This window comes from Gymnoscopelus braueri (genome assembly GCF_963280865.1).
Source record: "Gymnoscopelus braueri genome assembly, chromosome: 9".
NCBI lineage: Eukaryota > Metazoa > Chordata > Actinopteri > Myctophiformes > Myctophidae > Gymnoscopelus > Gymnoscopelus braueri.
In genome coordinates, this window is record NC_137610.1 from 39,436,908 (window position 1) to 39,455,964 (window position 19,057).

The 19,057-nt window shown below is 39.4% G+C and overlaps 2 protein-coding genes across 2 annotated transcripts; one reads left to right on the top strand and one right to left on the bottom strand.

The window, feature by feature from the left end:
- Nucleotides 1–3,948: 3,948 nt before the first annotated feature.
- Nucleotides 3,949–12,331, top strand: LOC308091822 (olfactomedin-4-like). Its single transcript, XM_080437554.1, has 5 exons — nucleotides 3,949–4,059; nucleotides 4,255–4,413; nucleotides 5,288–5,500; nucleotides 8,061–8,193; nucleotides 11,336–12,331. Exons 1-5 carry the CDS (start codon nucleotides 4,009–4,011, stop codon nucleotides 12,190–12,192), a joined length of 1,413 nt encoding a protein of 470 aa, XP_080293680.1. The 5' UTR covers nucleotides 3,949–4,008; the 3' UTR covers nucleotides 12,193–12,331.
- LOC308091823 (C-C motif chemokine 4-like) lies at nucleotides 8,474–10,402 on the bottom strand. The gene is made up of 3 exons (XM_080437555.1): nucleotides 10,268–10,402; nucleotides 9,323–9,440; nucleotides 8,474–9,208 (listed from the first exon to the last, which is right to left on the bottom strand). The coding sequence occupies exons 1-3, from the start codon at nucleotides 10,332–10,334 to the stop codon at nucleotides 9,094–9,096; spliced, it is 300 nt and encodes a 99-aa protein (XP_080293681.1). The 5' UTR covers nucleotides 10,335–10,402; the 3' UTR covers nucleotides 8,474–9,093.
- Nucleotides 12,332–19,057: the final 6,726 nt, after the last annotated feature.

Consider the following 19,057-nt stretch of genomic DNA (forward strand, 5'->3'; position numbering starts at 1 on the left):
GCGGGGTTTTCCAAGAGCTGGCGTGGGATCCATAATAACGCGGCATGGCGACCAGCTTGTAGATCTGCTATTTTCAAATGGCCGAAATGTACACACACACACACACTCACACAGTTTGGGGCAAACGCTTGCCCTAAAACATGATTTACTATTCTGTCCCTATCGGTACGTAACTCGGACGGCGCTGAGTAGGCTCAAGCGAACTTCGCAACGTTCGGCACGGCAACTCGCTCGCTTTAGCTCGCTCGGTGGTGCCTCTCGTGGCTCAAGTTCGCTTGAGACTGCGCGCCTCCGTCATGGTTTTGTCCATAACCAGTGGTGGAAAAAGTACCCACATTTTTTACTTAAGTAAAAATATCAATACTGCAATGGAAATACTCTGTTACAAGTAAAAGTCCTGAAATCTAAATGTACTTGAGTAAAAGTACAAAAGTATTGGCATCAAAATGTACTTAAAGTACCAAAAGTAAAAGTACTAAATGTCAGAGTCACATTTCACAAGTTCAAAAAGCATAAAACATCTTTTCAAAAATCTACAAGCTCACAATGTGGTTACAGTATGTTTTGTAATAATAATCAAAATCTACAAAGTAACTAGTAACTAAAGTTTTCAAATAATTGTAGTGGAGTAAAAGTACAATATTAACCTCTGAGATGTAATGGAGTAGAAGTAAAAGTATAGAAATTTGGAAATACTCCAGTAAAGTAAAAATACCTCAAAATCGTACTTAAGTACAGTACTTGAGTAAATGTACTTAGTTACTTTACACCACTGTCCATAACTATACTTTATCGGCAAAAAAAAAAGGTCAGCGGTTTTCATAAAAGGAGCATCAGCATTGGGATACGATCACGTATAGCTGGGGTTGAGAGTCCAATGTTTAACGAGCGCACCACCGTTCCAGTTATGAGATAAGGTTTTCCGCTCTAATAGAATGTGTTATCGGGTGGATTCCTTGTTTCTTTGGTGTTTCGACCAGGCGGGCCGTCCCGTTTACATGGTACATGTCCTGAGTAGTGATCATAAAGCAATAGGGGTAATAATAATAATCTCCATTAGGCACTTTACCCTTGTCGGAATGGTGGGACTATTCCCAAAATGGAACATACCGCCACTTCGACACAGTGAACATAACTTTGTCGGAGTGGCGGAATGTGTTTTTTTATGGATGGTACCGCCACTCCGACAATTAGAAGTCAATGTCGGAGTGGCAGCATGTCGGAATGGAGAGTGAACCCCGTTTTGAAGGCCTTTGTAGTACTATGGTACCATGAGGTGCATGCATAGTCGAAGTGACATTGGATGAGTGCTCCTGCTAGAGTCCTCAATGTATTCTTACTGATCAGTGAGAAGATGTGTACAAAAATCTTCTTCTTTTGTTGACTTCTTTGATTACTTTAGTTGCCATTTTTTCACTTGAAAGATTTGCCTCTGAAATTCAACCCAGGTAGGTCATTTCCTCTTTTCTAGTGATCACAATGTCACCCACTTCTACTGTGAAGCCGTCAGCCTTGCGAAGCTTTATTTTGTACCCAAAGAGAATGTGTTTGTTTGAGTTGCTTGTTCGTCGTCGATGTTTCCTGTGAGTTTGCTCTAGTAATAAGTTACAGTTTTAATACCTCTGTGACAGTGTATTGTATGTATGTTTGTTACCTGTTTTATTTAAGTAAAGTGTGGTTCCACGTTAACTCTTGGTTTCCTGTGTGTTCCTGCATTATGGGACCTTACTCTGAGTCGTATCCTGACAAAATATGAGCAAAAGCCACATAATTTGATCTTGTATGAATAAAATCCTTTCAGGATATAGAGAAGGTAATGGATTTGTTTTGTCCTGTATTCCATATATAAGTACGAGGAGCTGGCATGCGAATGCCGAAGCAGGGGATGGAGGACCCGATGCAACCCCATCGAGGTCGGATGCAGAGGATTCGTCGGCCAGTCTCTCAAGGTGCAGAAAAGACATCAAAAACATCACAGACGCGGCAGAAAAGGCGTCAAGATGGCTGTGGATCAAGAGGGGAGATCCGTGGACCACACAAGCTACTTAGACACAAGTCGGGGCCTGATCACCCCCGGCTGGGTTGCCTGGGCGAGGGTGAGACCCGAAACACCCAGTGAACCCAGGATACATCACTGAGGATGTGTCTAAGTTGCACTAAAAGTGTTTATTAAAACTAACATAAACGAGAAATCTGCATGATATTGCTAAACTATTTCCTTAGAAAGGGGGAATCTGGTCAATTCCCGGTTATAACCCACACCCACAGTTAATGGTAAAATTCTGCTTTTTTTGTTTCACATCCACATTACTGTTTGTGAAATAGATGACACCGCAGAAATCACAAATATGTATAGGTGTGTGTTAGCGTATATCCTGTATTGAGAAAGAGAGGGGTAAGAGAAGTCACTTTATAATTTAGTGTTTTCATCCTCTCCTCAGAAACAACTAATCGACAAACTAAGTCTTGGTAGGCTAAGACCAAACAAACCAATGTATCAATAATGTTCATTTAACTCTGAGTGTACAAATGGAACCAAATGGACTGTGGATAACACTGAGGATTTTACTGTGTATACTGTATCAATTTGAATTGTCATAAAAACTCATGTAATCCAAAATATGATAAATATGTCACAATCTGCCCCTGTTCTGGCTGCCCTGTCATGTGCTACTGTTGCCCTGGTGTGACTCTGCTCCTGCTCAGCCCTTCACCTCTCTGTGCGGCCTGATTGTGAGACTGGTTCCACCTGGGGTCCCCAGCGGTGACTGTTTGCGCTAATTGAGACTGATTGATTGATTGAATACTTCATTAGCAGTTAGCAGTAGCCTGGTCAGTTTGTTTTGGGGTGTCTGGAGCCTAGTTTTTAAGGCCTTTGTAGTGCTATGGTACCATGAGGTGCATGCATAGTCGAAGTGACATTGGATGAGTGCTCCTGCTAGAGTCCTCAATGTATTCTTACTGATCAGTGAGATGTGTACAAAAATCTTATTCTTTTATTGACTTCTTTGATTACTTTAGTTGCCATTTTTTCACTTGAAAGATTTGCCTCTGAAATTCAACCCAGGTAGGTCTTTTCCTCTTTTCTAGTGATCACAATGTCACCCACTTCTACTGTGAAGCCGTCAGCCTTGCGAAGGTTTATTTTGTACCCAAAGAGTTTGAGTTGCTTGTTCGTCGTCGATGTTTCCTGTGAGTTTGCTCTAGTAATAAGTTACAGTTTTAATACCTCTGTGACAGTGTATTGTATGTATGTATGTTACCTGTTTTATTTAAGTAAAGTGTGGTTCTACGTTAACTCTTGGTTTCCTGTGTGTTCCTGCATTATGGGACCTTACTCTGAGTCGTATCCTGACAAAATATGAGCAAAAGCCACATAATTTGATCTTATATGAATAAAATCCTTTCAGGATATACAGAAGGTAATGGATTTGTTTTGTCCTGTATTTCATATATAAGTACGAGGAGCTGGCATGTGAATGCCGAAGCAGGGGATGGAGGACCCGATGCAACCCCATCGAGGTCGGATGCAGAGGATTCGTCGGCCAGTCTCTCATCAGGGCACTCAAGATGCAGAAAAGACATCAAAAACATCACAGACACGGCAGAAAAGGCGTCAAGATGGCTGTGGATCAAGCGGGGAGATCAGACCCGAAACACCCAGTGAACCCAGGATACATCACTGAGGATGTGTCTAAGTTGCACTAAAAGTGTTTATTAAAACTAACATAAACGAGAAATCTGCATGATATTGCTAAACTATTTCCTTAGAAAGGGGGAATCTGGTAAATTCCCGGTTATAACCCACACCCACAGTTAATGGTAAAATTCTGCTTTTTTTGTTTCACATCCACATTACTGTTTGTGAAATAGATGACACCGCAGAAATCACAAATATGTATAGGTGTGTGTTAGCGTATATCCTGTATTGAGAAAGAGAGGGGGAAGAGAAGTCACGTTATAATTTTGTGTTTTCATCCTCTCCTCAGAGTCAGTCAGTGTATCATTATGGCTCCAATTCAGACCACGCTCCTGCTCCTACTGATGCTTATGTCCACAGTGAGTAACACCTGATATTCTGTTATTAATAAAAGATGACACTTTGAATGACTTTATCCAAAGTGTTTCTGTAAGTCTACTTACTCCTTTACTAGAGATTTATTTTACATTTTACAGTGTAGATCAGGTCTGTGGACTAATGCATCATAGCACACAATGTCAATGTTTATGGAGATGCTTCTTTGTAAACCACAGGATGACAGCCAAGCTCAGCGCGTCGATGGCCATGAGAAGGATGGCACATGTGTGTGTCCAGTGAACGCCAGCATGTGGCTGTTCCCTGCCGTAAAGTATGAGAAAGTCCAGGATCAGATTAAGAGCTGTGAAGACTCCTTCAATACGCAACAAGATAAGGTGATCATGACCTCCTCAACCATGAACCAAGAGTACATACACTCTTATATACAAAATACATTTATATATTTTGGAAATGTAAGGTGCAGAAGTGATTTATTTTGTTATTTTGTTAAAATAAGTGTTAAATAGCTCTATAGTTCTTACAGTAATCATTGCTAGTAGAGTGTTTGCTCAGTAACAGATGTCTCCCCGTCTCTCCAGCTCTTAGCAGACAGAAACTGTATCTTCGAGTCGGGATACCAATTTGATCCAATCAGGATATAGAACTCATACAATATAGGATAAATAAGTGAAATTGGAAGTGATGACACAAAGAACACTATAATTGAAGCTGATAAATGTGTACTCTCTCCTGATTGGATGAAACTGGCAACCCACCTGAAAATGTATTGCTGTGTTTATTAAAGAGCTGGGGAGACAGGGAGGTCCCTCTTACTGAAAAAAAACACTCTCAGAATATAGAGATTTAAGTTTTAAACAAAAAAAAAGGTTTTACTTTAACCAAAAACTATCACTTACATTACCTTTAAATAAATAAATAAAATGTAATGGGGCAAAATCAAAACTCTGAAAATCAAATACATTGTGTTATTAAATAAGGTGAAACAAATCCACAAACCAAGAGCACATTTTTCATCCTGAAATGAAATAAGAAATAATGTCTTTAATTAATATTACTCTTCCAACTATACCAAATAATGGAGACATCTTAAGATGTAAATGCATCAGTTTTCTAACAATTTTTACACACATCAAGTCACAGGCAGTGTGACAAATTAGAATTCAGTAAGAGTGAAGCTGAATTCATGCTGCTTTATGTGGTCTTTCAGACAAACTCCTGGAGTTCACTTCTGTGTCTGTTCCTCCTAAGGTGAGACTGTCCAGAGAGCGTCTGCCTGGGATCCAGGCTCTGTTTCAGAACCTGACAGCCCGTCTAGTGCCCTACCAGTACCTGCATGACAAGGGCCTGTACTCTGCCCTGCACCTGCGCCAGCTGGGCCAGGAACTGGAGCAGCTAGAGACTGACATCAGCTCCATCCATACTGCAAAGCCGACCAGTGAGACACAGAAACTCTCAGTGGAGGTACGGCAGAGCTTTGCAGATTTCAACCAAGGGTGTAGAGCAATATATGACAGCTATACTAGCTGAATTAGCTTTTTAATTTCTAATAAATAATAAGTTTAATTTTATTTTTCTGTATACTGTGTAAGATTATGTAACATAAAAAGCAGAGTCATTATGCGAAAGAGTAGTGGAAGCTATGGCAAAGAGTAGTGGAAGCTAGGCTAAGAGGAGAGGTGACAATTGGCAAGCAGCAGTATGGGTTTATTTGGTGAGCATACAGTGAGGATGCAAGGAGTAGAGGTGGCAACGGTGAAGTCATTTAAATACCAGGGTCAACTACCCAGAGTAATTGGGAGTGTGGAAGAGAGGTGAAGAAGAGATTGCACTCAGTGCAGGCAGGGTGGAATGGATGGAGGAAAGATTGAGAGGGTAGATGTATGCGATGGCAGTGAGACCAGTCATGCTGTACGTACGGACTGGTAACGATGGCACTGACGGAGCTGAAGGTGTCATAATTGAAGATTCTACGATTACGATTTTTAAGACAAGGACAAGATAAAATAAACACCAGTGTAAGTTACTCTAAATGAGTAACTTAGATACTTTACTAGTTAGTAGTTAGTGCTCTCTAAAAGTAAAAACATTGCTTTACTAGTTACTGCATTATTAACTAGTTACTAGGTACTTTTGCGTTACTTTTTTTGCTCCAATATTAAAACCCCACATACTTAGTTAACCGGAGTCCACCAGGTCTCTATACTAGATCCTTTAGTATTTCCCTCTGCACTGATAAATAGCTGATCCACAAGTTCACAGCAATTACAGGCCAATCTCCAAACTCCCTTTCATCTCAAAAATTTTAGAAAAAGTTGTCTGTAATCAACTTCTACAGTTCCTTAATAATAATAATATATTTGATAAGTTTCAGTCCGGATTCCGCCAGAAGCACAGCACTGAAACGGCACTACTTAAAGTCTCTAGTGACATCCTTATGAGGGCCGATGTCGGTGAGTGTTCGGTGCTGCTGCTGCTTGACTTAAGCGCAGCATTCGACACGATAGATCATTCCATCCTCCTTAATAGGCTCCAACAGTGGGTGGGACTAACCGGGTCGGCCCTGGCATGGTTATCCTCCTATCTGACAGGGAGAAGTGTGGCTGTCGCTTGTGACAATTATGTTTCCTCCTCAGCTCCCCTGACCTGTGGGGTCCCCCAGGGTTCCATACTTGGTCCAATTCTATTCTCCCTCTATATGCTCCCCCTTGGCACTCTTATTAACAGCTTTGAAGGAATATCATATCATTGTTATGCTGATGATACACAATTATATCTCTCATTTAAGCAAAATGATCTCACTAAACTCACAGTCTTGCATGACTGTTTAACCGGTATCAATAAATGGATGGCACAAAACTTTTTACAACTCAACCCAGATAAAACCGAAATACTCATCATAGGCCCTGAGATTAGCTCAAATGCAATTCGTCTGTCCCTTGGTCCCCTGGCAACTAATGTCAAACAAACTGCAAAGAACCTAGGTGTCTTCTTCGACAATCAAATGAACTTCGAGTTCCATATTAAAAAGGTCACCCAGTCATGCTTCTACCATCTACGCAATATTGCAAAAATTAAATCAATGCTCACTTCTCAAGATCTGGAAAAAGTCATGCACGCTTTTGTTTCCTCCCGTCTTGACTATTGTAACGGACTCTATACCACCCTGAGCCGTTCATCACTATCCCGACTCCAACTAGTTCAGAATACGGCAGCCAGAATCCTTACTAACACAAACCGCAGAGCACACATAACTCCGGTGTTAGCCGCACTGCACTGGCTACCAGTTAGGTCCAGAATAGATTTCAAAATTATCCTAACCACTTATAAAGCATTACACGGGCTGGCCCCATCTTATATTTTGGACCTACTGCCTCCTAAGGACAATATGAGATCCCTCAGGTCCTCTGACAAAGGCCTTCTCAAAATACCTGCGTCCAATCGCAAAACAAAGGGTGACCGGGCTTTTGCAGTGGTTGCTCCCACACTGTGGAACGCCCTACCATTGGCCATAAAAAATGCAGAGTCTGTTGAAGGTTTTAAGAGGATGTTAAAAACACATTTGTTCCGTAAGCATTTTTACCCATAAAGTTCTACCTGACTTTCACGGACAAATTGCTTTGTTTTAATCCTTGTTGTTGTATTGTTTTATTACTCTATTTATATACTTTTATACTCTGTTGTTAACTTGTTAATTTTGTTTAATTGTGTTCCACTGTACAGCACTTTGTAACCTTGTTTTGAAATGTGCTTTATAAATAAAATTTACTTACTTACTTACTTACAAGCTTACAACGCATCGAAACAAACTCATTGTGAGCTAGAATGGCAATTATTTTGGGGAATGTTCAGCTTAGAATAGGAATGCTAGGATTCTTAATGTGGGTAAGGCTTTGACTGTGTCTGTCGCTGTCTGTCGCTGTGTGTGTGTGTGTGTGTGTGTGTGTGTGTGTGTGTGTGTGTGTGTGTGTGTGTGTGTGTGTGTGTGTGTGTGTGTGTGTGTGTGTGTGTGTGTGTGTGTCAGGTGGGTAAACTGCGAAACGATGTAAAGAGGATGCACAATTCAGACATCATCAACATGAGGAGCGTCAAAGGCAAACTGCGAACTTTGAAGAACGGAGTGAATTCCTGTCGAACGATCCCAAAAGACTTCAAAAGTAAGCACACAATGACTTCCAGTGCTTTTGTGTAAGAAAAAAGGAAACAACATATAGGAAACTGTGTGTGTGTGTGTGTGTGTGTGTGTGTGTGTGTGTGTGTGTGTGTGTGTGTGTGTGTGTGTGTGTGTGTGTGTGTGTGTGTGTGTGTGTGTGTGTGTGTGTGTGTGTGTGTGTGTGTGTGGGAGAGATAGTGTGAGTCAAAGAGAAAAAGACACAGCTTAGTGAATCGAACCAATCAACACATTTTCTTATGCTTGCTTTAATTGTCATAGCTGAGACAGGCATACATTAAAGTACCTTTGTGGAACTCAGTAACTTATGTAAGTACAATTGGTTAGTTATGAAATACATTTAAAAATATGTAGAAAATACAGTGTAAATGCAAATGCATTCATATAATTAGAATATCCATCCAGCATTTATCAAGATTTGTGTGGGTCTCATTTTCAAAGAAATTACAGAACCCATATAAGAAAACTAAAAATTCACAATGATACAGTCTAGCTTAGTCTACTGATGCTGCCATCTTCTTTTGAAACGAGAATAAAATTCTCATATGAGATGAAAATATGCAATAATGTACCCTTTATACACAGTATAATGTGACTGTGTGTCATGCAAATACAAAATGTATCCATAGCCATTATTCAGTGGCATCCATTTTAGTATGATCCTTTCCTGAATCAGATTCTAATTATTAAAATGTTAGTACTTAACACATTAGACATGTTAACATGGCAGAATTATGGAGGTTATCGATAAGTAAATACATCCACTATCTCATAATTCTCTTAGCTCTGGTAAATGTGCAGCAGCATGTCACACAAACAGGCCTCATGTCCTCATTTGATGCCTCTCTGCATGGCAGCAGATAGGCACTGATGTCAGACCAACTGATTAGAAGTTGGTCTGTTCTCCAACGTTGACCTTGGTGTCCAGGTAGGTGATGATGTTCTTCACCCAGCTGTCTGAAGGTCTGGCACACAGCTGACGACCCTTCACTGTATTCAACCTGAGGTCATGGGTAAAGAAGCAAAATAATCAGCGCACACGCGCACGCACGCACGCACACGCGCACACACACACACACACACACGCACACACACCTATAACAGTGTATACTTACAGCACGCCAGGGTTGATACACTGCTGGCTGGTCCGTACATAGCTAGTAACTCTAGCTTTCGGCAGCTCGCGCTTAGTGAAATCAAAGCAGCACTTCTTAGGTCCAGCACCACGCATACCTATAACCAAACAGCAACAGTGGTTACCATCTCAACATAATACAGCAGTACCAGAAGCCCAATTCATGCCCCGTCATATGATTAAACTTTGGCGAAGGCTTTACAATTCACATTCACATTCAAAATAAAGAACATTCAAGTGTACACACACACACACACACACACACACACACACACACACACACACACACACACACAGACACACACAGACACACACACACACACACACACACACACACACACACACACACACACACACACACACACACACACACACACACAGGTCCATCTTTCTTTGTCCATTCTTTCTTTCTCGCTCTCCCTATCACAACTCTGTCACACATACTTAAAGGAGAATTTCGGACTAGCGTTTTTCTTACCTTTATATGATGTTATTATATCCTAGGACGAATGGTACTGTAGAACATTTTCATAACTCCATCCCGAGTCGACCGGACGGTCCATGCGCTAGAACGCGTATTTTTATCACTTCAAATTTTTTTGGTTTGTTGATAAAAAACAAAAACAATCAATCAATTATCTGACTTTCAGCCAAGCCACTGGTAAACACTACGTCAGCCCATTTGGGACAAAAACACTGTGGCAAGGTTTCTGTCATTATCATCCCAAAAAAGATTTGAGTGATAAAAATACGCAATCGTCAGTCCGCTCGGGTTTTAGCTGCGGTGGACTCGGGGTGGAGTTCTAAAATGTTCTACTTTTACCACTCGTCCTATAGGATATAATAACATCCTATAAAAGGTAAGAAAAAGGCTAGTCCAAAAATTCTCCTTTAATTCTGTAAAAAGAAAAACACGCTTTCTTACCTTCAGTCAGTGTTGTGACAGCCAGCATCAGTACAACTACAGACAGAGCGAGACGCAAAGCAGCCATCCTGAAGTATGTGTTCAATAGTCTTTACAGTGTGAGTGTGACTGGTAAGCTGTCAATGCTGTATGAACCCTTTCTCTCTGTTGTGTGAAGTTATGCTCAGTGTGGCTTTTATACACTTTTCAGTTCATGGGGAAGACCCAGGACTTCCCATTTCTCTCACCTTTAACTTCCACGGGGGGTTACCACGATTAGTATGGGTGTTATTTGAACTTCTCTAATGGACATTACTACACTGAATGTTAGTACAGCTGAGACACACAACATGTGATTCAGACCAGTAATGAACTCCAATGCTCCATTATTGAAAGACGTGATGTGAATATAAAACCACAACAATCAAATATTGATTTTGTGTGTGTGTGTGTGTGTGTGTGTGTGTGTGTGTGTGTGTGTGTGTGTGTGTGTGTGTGTGTGTGTGTGTGTGTGTGTGTGTGTGTGTGTGTGTGTGTGTGTGTGTGTGTGTGTGTGTGTGTGTGTGTGTGTGTGTGTGTGTGTGTTGGTAGACAGGAAGTGGGGTGTTTTTGAGGGAGCAAGGGAAATGTAGCGATACAAAGAATAAACCATCTATCACTGGTACACAGGGTCTGGGGAACCAATGTGAACCCTTACGGGGCTGTAAATCATAGAGTGTACAAATTGAACCAAATGGAGGTCCATTTGGAGAGTTTTAAGCTCACAATGTGTCGCATTGTGAGCTTGTAGATCGGCTATTTTCAAATGACCGAAATGTATAGGGCTGAAGTGGTTAATGTATATTATGTAATGATAATCAAAATCTACAAAGTAACTAGTAAACTAAAGTCTTCAAATAATTGTAGTGGAGTAAAAGTACAATATTTGCCTCTGAGATGTAGAGGAGTAGAAGTAAAAGTACTGAAAACTGGAAATACTCCAGTAAAGTAAAAATACCTCAAAATTGTACTTAAGTACAGTACTTGAGTAAATGTATTTAGTTACTTTACACCACTGCTCATAACCTCCTACCTCCCATTTAACCCCAGCCTCGCAGTGCTTCAAGGGTCTCATCACCAACATCAGTGACCCTGTGGTGACCAAGATTGGCGTCTACCAGACCAGCTACCTCTCTGGCTCCTGGGGCAAAGAGGCCGACAGCAACAGTCCAGGAGAACAAGACAACTACTGGCTCAGTCCTCTGATTAACAGTAACGCGTGGAGCAACAAACTGCGGATGTACACGTCCTACAAAGATTTAATGGCCGAGACCAATTACAGAGACGTCTCCTTCGTCCCGTCCCATACGCACAGTAACGCCATGGAGGGTCCAAGCGCCGTCCTCTACGGCAATGCCCTTTACTATCACTGTTACAAGTCTGCTGACATCTGCCGCTACAACCTGACGGACACCAAAGTGACCAGGGTGACTCTGCCTGGGACAGGCGTAGGGTTCAACAACAAGTTCCCGTACTGTTATTATGACTGTAGAGTCTATAGCGACATAGACGTGGAGGCGGACGAGATGGGGCTGTGGGCCATCTATGCCACGGTTGGTAACCATGGTAACCTGGTAGTGAGCCAGCTGGCCTGGGACGGGGAGAATCTCAACGTGACGCACACCTGGGAGACCCAGTTATTCAAGAGGGCGGTGAGCAATGCCTTCATGTCCTGCGGCGTGCTGTACGCCACCCGCTACGTGAACGAGTATCGCGAGGAGGTCTTCTACGCTTTCGACACTGCCACGGGTAAAGAGGACAACAGCCTAGCACTGCCCCTGGAGAAGGTGGCTTCTGGAGTGGCCAGTCTGAGCTATAATCCCACTGACAAGCGAATCTACATGTACAATGACGGTTATTTACTGGCTTACCAAGCCAGTAAATATCCAAGCGCAACTCTGTACTAGGCATCTTCAGCATTCGCATAGAAAGCTTCCTTGCGATACTTAGCATTTAATTTAGTATATCTAGACCTGTTGATTTATGTACTGCAGCTTATCAATGATCACTTGCAATTTTGACAAAGGAGATTATAAGATTTAAAAAAATAAAAGTCTACCTAAAAACAAACCATGTGCATTGCTTTTATTGACAAGAACTGAGTGAACACACACACCCTCTGCTGGGGTGCTGGAGAGAACACTGGTTCTCAAAGGGACCCAGGGTTGCTTGAGGGGGTTCCCTAGAAAAATGTCCTATTTTATTTTTAAGCTATTCAAATTCCAAATCTTTCCAAGTGGGGGTCTGCAGCCAAATACAAATACAATGCAATTTGGGAGTACTTGACATATTATATTTGAGAACCACTACCTTATAATTCAACTTGTCAAATAGTTGTCAATAAAGTTTAAGCTAAATTAAAGTTTATGACAGGTTATACTCACAGTATTACATAACGATGATTTCATATTCTTCTTGGGGGAATACAATAAATGCCACTGTCAATACTGTACATAGCAAAGATAACTTATACAACAAAGGCCACCTTATACTAAAGTCTAACAAAAGCAGGCCAAGAAATAGAACTGAAATAAAACCATCAACAAAACCCAAACAAAAGAAAACGGCAGTGGCAGAGTGTCTACAAAAGAAACACTTTGTACACATTAATGCACTGTCAAACAAAGCTATTATGTAAACAAACATAACAATGACATTTACCTCTGTCTGATTATCGCACATATGGAAGGCTTAACACTGGAAAGCAGGAATCACTATGGAGCAGGACCTAAAGTGTGACAAACAGATGGCCAAACACAGACAGAGCAGTTATACCTCCACCTATAAACTAAAATATACACCTCAGAGCATTACACAAAGCAGTCGCAACCTGCCGCACCAGGGGCCAAAGAGGGGAAAAAACATACTATGGGTGGCTTTTATAATGACTGGCTACACTGGGTTTCATGTGGTTAAGAAAGTCAACGAATTATACGATGTATTGCGAGTTCAGCCAGCCCAAATGTAAAACCTGCTGTCTGCTGTCAGCCACAGGTCAGATTTATGTAAGGAAAAGGTGTTCAGAATCTTAGATTGACAATATTCAAATGCAGCAATTTTGCATCATAGGCCTACAGTACTTGGAGGTGGGGAGCCCCCTATGGTTGTAAGTCAGGTATGTTTTCAGAAATAAACCATATGCCATATACAGCCTACTGTAGTGTTTCTGTCATATTGTACATGGATAATTGTATACATGTAATTAGTGTTGTGGTCTTATATTTACATTTTTGGTTATATTGGAGGCTATGCATTGATGTCATGTTGCTTAAAATAAGACCAGAGGCCGATTCTACAAATGCCCTCTAAATCAGTAGTTCTCACACTTACAAGATTTTTCTAAAATGCTCAAAAATAGCAGATGCACAAGCTCGCAGCCTGGCATGAAGTGACGCACTGTGAGCTTGTATGTCTGCTATTTTTGAATAGCCAACGCAAAAATCTAAAATGACACTGATGCTTTCCCGGTATTAATGGGTTAAGCCACACCGCGTAAAGTAAAGTAAATGGCACATGATGGAACTGATTAACGGCAATAATTAGTTTTTCTTCCACTTGTGTCGGAGAGAAAGGGGAGAGGAAATGGTGAAACAAAAACATAAGAATATTGTTTAATGCTTCACTGCATCATTGGAGCGCTGAATAATGTTGAGGCCAGCTCTGTCACCAAGTGTCACTGGCTTGATGGCTTCCATTGCTCTGTGGCACCTACTGTGTGTGTGTGTGTGTGTGTGTGTGTGTGTGTGTGTGTGTGTGTGTGTGTGTGTGTGTGTGTGTGTGTGTGTGTGTGTGTGTGTGTGTGTGTGTGTGTGTGTGTGTGTGTGTGTGTGTGTGTGTGTGTGTGTGTGTGCGTGCCATGCGTGCGTGCGTGTGCATTAATTTTCAAGTCAGGATACCAAGAATACAGGATAAACAACTGAAATGTAAGTGATGTAACAAATCAATGAGCAGACACAACTGGAACTGGAATGCAAGGTGAAGAATGATTTGTTTTTGTGGGGTTGTCTCTCATGATTGGATTAAAATATAGTATCCTGAAATGAAAATGTATTTTCTGTTTTATAAAGAGCTGGAGAGATGGGGAGGCTACTGTTACTGAACGCTATACCAGCGATTATCAGAATATAGAGCTTTAACTGTTCAACAATAAACTACTCATTGAAAATATGTATGTGAATCCTCAGCCATAAGAGAAACCAATGTTGGTCTGTTCAGCGTGAGCATGGAGAGCATCATAGGGTGCACACCATATGTTAAAAATAAGGGTGCACACACACACACACACACGCACGCACACACAAACTGACAGGGACAGGCAGCTGGCCTGGCACACACAGAAACACAGGAGATTGTGTAGCTTCAAGTCAATGTCGACTGTCGAGTTAAACAGTGGGTTTGGGTGAATACTGTAGGTGAAATGCTTGCTGCGTACAGTAGGGGGCTCTATAACCACACACTGCAGACGAGGACAGATGTTCCTGCTGTGGCCTGGTTTACAGTAGCTGGCTGGCTGCCTGGCAGACACACCCAGAATCCAGCTCACATAATGAAAGACCTGCTGCCCCACAGCTTCAAGCAAGCTAAATAGACATTGACTGGTTGGGCCCATGCGCAGAAAGAAACGTAATAGTCTACTCTTTACTGTGTATGTGGTCAGGCAGATTTCATGTTTCTCTCTGGGGGGTGGGGGGGGGGATGTCTGGGGAGGACACACGTGTTCTCTAATTATGCCCTGTGGTTTTGTAACATTTTTGGTAATCATCATTTCTTTCTCTCCCCGGAATCTTCTTTCATCATAGCTAGTTAGATGCTGTTAAAATGAATACCATGTTACAGTAAAGGCATGATGGAATTTGATGGTCACAGTATGCCCAACCCGCTCTCATGGACTGTCTAAACACATTATTTTATTCCATTTTATTTTATTTTATTTTATTTTATTTTATTTTATTTTATTTTATTTTATTTTATTTTATTTTATTTTATTTTATTTTATTTTATTTTATTTTATTTTATTTTATTTTATTTTATTTTATTTTATTTTATTTTATTTTATTTTATTTTATTTTATTTTAATGTGAGTAGCCTACTATAATAGCTTCCCGGTTGTCTTGAAGGACAACCTGCCCACAGACCAGATAGATAGCATTTAAATAATTTGTTGCTTTTGCTAAAAAAACAATTGTTTTCTCTATTCAAGTTTTCAGGTTGTATTTAACAAAAGGAAAACACTAAAGAGACATGGGGTTTGGGCTGACAAAAGGTAATGTCTCTAAAAGATTTGTACTAAGGTACATGACAGGAAGGCTGATTTCCTAACCAATGAGTAATGCCATCACAGTTCTACTACACCCTGCCTGGAAGTCCAAATAGCCCCTATTTGTCTGGAAGATGATCATACTATGACGACAGTATGACCATGCACAGTGCACCTTGGAACATTCTAGTCATCATCGTACATCAATGTATCATAGTCATCTTAGATCTAATCTACAGTCATTATCACTGGCACAGTATCAAGTGCAGGTTGCCAGTAAAGAGTGACATCAGCTAGTTTCCTGAGATTGCTTTTACATTGTGAAGACCTATAAGAAAGACAGACGAGATGATGCGTCTCAGTGCAACACAACACTGTAATATAGGGTACGTATGATGTGAATTCTGACTTCAAATTTATTGTAAATTAAATATAATGCATAACATAATGCTGTTTTTTGGGAGTTCATATTATCAGTCAACATTCATCGTTGAGAGATTCACTCTTAAATTCCACATCCACATCCAGGCATGCACGTACAGATGATTTTGAAGGCAAGCACTTTGGGCACACAAGAAGCAACTCACCCCTGCTTCCATTAGTATTAGTAGTTGTACAGTGTAATGCACTTCCTATAGGCTGCATACAGTATGCTGGCTGCATTAGGGATGATGGTGGTTGTGGTTACAACTAGTAATCATCAACCTCATTTTACTGTCTTTAAGCCATATTTAATAAGAGGGGTTGGGCTATTGCAAGGCTGCTAGGACAAAGTGACCGTGCATAATAATCAACAGTATATCTCAGTTGATACTGCAATATCACTTGTTATGCTTAATTTAAGCTCAATCATGCTTTTAGTGTGCAACTAAAGAAATACAGTGGGCTTAATAATAATTTATCTCACTAATTACCTGTTTTCTGAGTGTCACAGTCTGTGGTAAATTGTGAAGAAAGAGTTTGGTAGCACTTTAAACGAACATCCTATTACTGTAACAAACATTAATTAACCGTTAATAAGATACTTATACGTCCTTACTTATAAGATAGTAAGGTGCTTATTAACCTTATTATTTGTCAATAAAAGCTATGTTATTGTTTATAATAGCATTGTTAATACACTTATTGTTATATTATTAGACCCTTATAAGCATTAATTAACAGTTGATAAGGCACTTATAAGATGTGTATTAACATTATTATTCGTTAATAAGGCAATGTAAGTGTTAATAATGGCATTGTAAAAACATTTTTGTTATATTATAAAGCCATAATAAGCATTTAAACAGTAGTTAATAAGGCACTTACTGTATGAAGTTCTTATAAGCTGCTTATCAACCTTATTATGTGTATTATTAATGCTATACAAGTCTTGATAATAGCATTGCTAATATTCTTCTTAGATTATAAGACATTTGTAAGCGGTTATAAGACACTTGTTAACAGTTTCTAGACTGCTTAAAGAGATATTTCACTTTCAAACACTTTTGGGGTGATTTTAATGGCTACCCTGGCTTTTGTGTGCACCCCAGGCAGTTTTTAAGTTTCTTGGTTCAGTGGTTTGATATTTGATATTAATTTTACTTCCTTTATCAACCCATTGACTCGTGACTTTAAACTCCATTTTAACCATGTTAGATTCATTGAAAACACACATTCTTGGTTCTGGTGACTGATATTGTCTTTCTAATGCATAAGAGCGCCGTGTTTTTCGTTTTTCATTTTCAAAACAAATATATAAAAATAAATTAAAAAAGTATGCCCTAATATCAGTCAACAGAACCAGGGATATGTATTAAAATGGAGTTACAATGGGTTTATAGGGGACGTGTCTGGTAAAATATTGAATCAAGCAACTTAAAAACTGTCTGCGATGCGATGCACAGAAAAGCCACAGTAGACTTAAAATTACCCCAGAAGTTAAATACCCCAAGAGCATGCACAATAAAAGCCTTAAGTCTCTAAAAGTTGTTTATATAGCATCAACTAACACATTTATTCAGTCTCACTAACTTACCATTTATCTCAGTGTTCAACCTTTACTAAGCTGTGTTGCTGAGCCTATTATGCACTTATTGACTACTTAACTACAGTATGCCTTTTGCATATACCTGGTCTAAAGTGGCAACAATGCTTTATTAAGGTTGATAAATACTGTATTAACAAATCCTTTATTATGCACTTATTATTTATTACTTATTCTGGTTTATTATTATTTGTATCTATATTAAATGTTTTTGAAATCAGCCAATCAAATGAAGCTATGGGAAATTAACCAAAACAGGAAACAGGTATGACACCACTACAGGCATAACAACACCACAGTTAAGCACAGAGCCTAGAAAGTATTTGTTAACCTTAATAGGTTCCCACTTTAGACCAGGTAGATGCAAAATGTATAGTTAACTGTTAATAAGTGCATAGTTAAACACTAATAAATGCATAATAAACTATGTTTTAATGTTACTGTAATAAAGCTTAGTAAAACACAGCTTAGTAAAGGTTGTAATAAAGCAACAGCACAGCTTAGTAAAGGTTGAACACTGAGATAAATGTTAAGTTAGTGAGACTAAATAAATGTGTTAATGCTATATAACTTTTAGAGACTTTTAGAGGCTTTTGTGTGCACCCACAGTTTTTAAGTTGCTTGATTCAATATTTAGATATTGATTTTATCAGACACACCCCCTATATAAACCCATTGTAACTCCATTCTAATGCATATCCCTGGTTCTGGTGACTGATATTAGGCCATACTTTTTAAAATTATTTTTGTATATTTGTTTTGAAAATGAAAAACACAGCCCTCTCATGCATTAGAAGTACAATATCAGTCACCAGAACCAAGGATGTGTGTTTTCAATGAATCTAACATGGTTAAAATGGAGTCACAATGAGTTTATAAAGGAAGTAAGATAAAATGAATATCAAATATCAAAACACTGAACCAAGAAACTTAAAAACTGCCTGGGGTGCACACAAAAGCCATTAAAATCACCCCAAAAGTGAAATATCCCTTTAAGCAGTCTTGAAACTGTTAACAAGTGTCTTATAACCACTTACAAATGTCTTATAATCAAACAAAAAATATTAACAATGCTATTATCAAGACTTGTATAGCATTAATAACACATAATAAGGTTAATAAGCAGCTTATAAGAACTTCATAAGTGCCTTATTAACTACTAATTAAATGCTTATTATGGCTTTATAATATAACAAAAATGTTTAACAATGCCATTATTAACACTTACATCTGCTTTAACGAAATAATAATGTTAATACACATCTTATAAGTGCCTTATCAACTGTTAATTAATGCATATTAGGGTCTATTAATATACCAATAAGTGTATTAACAATGCTATTATAAACATTAACATAGCTTTCATTGACAAATAATAAGGTTAATAAGCATCTTACTTACTTATAAGTAAGGACTTAGAAGTATCTTATTAACGGTTTATTAATGTTAATAGGATGTTTGTTTAAAGTGCTACCGAGTTTGGTTGCCA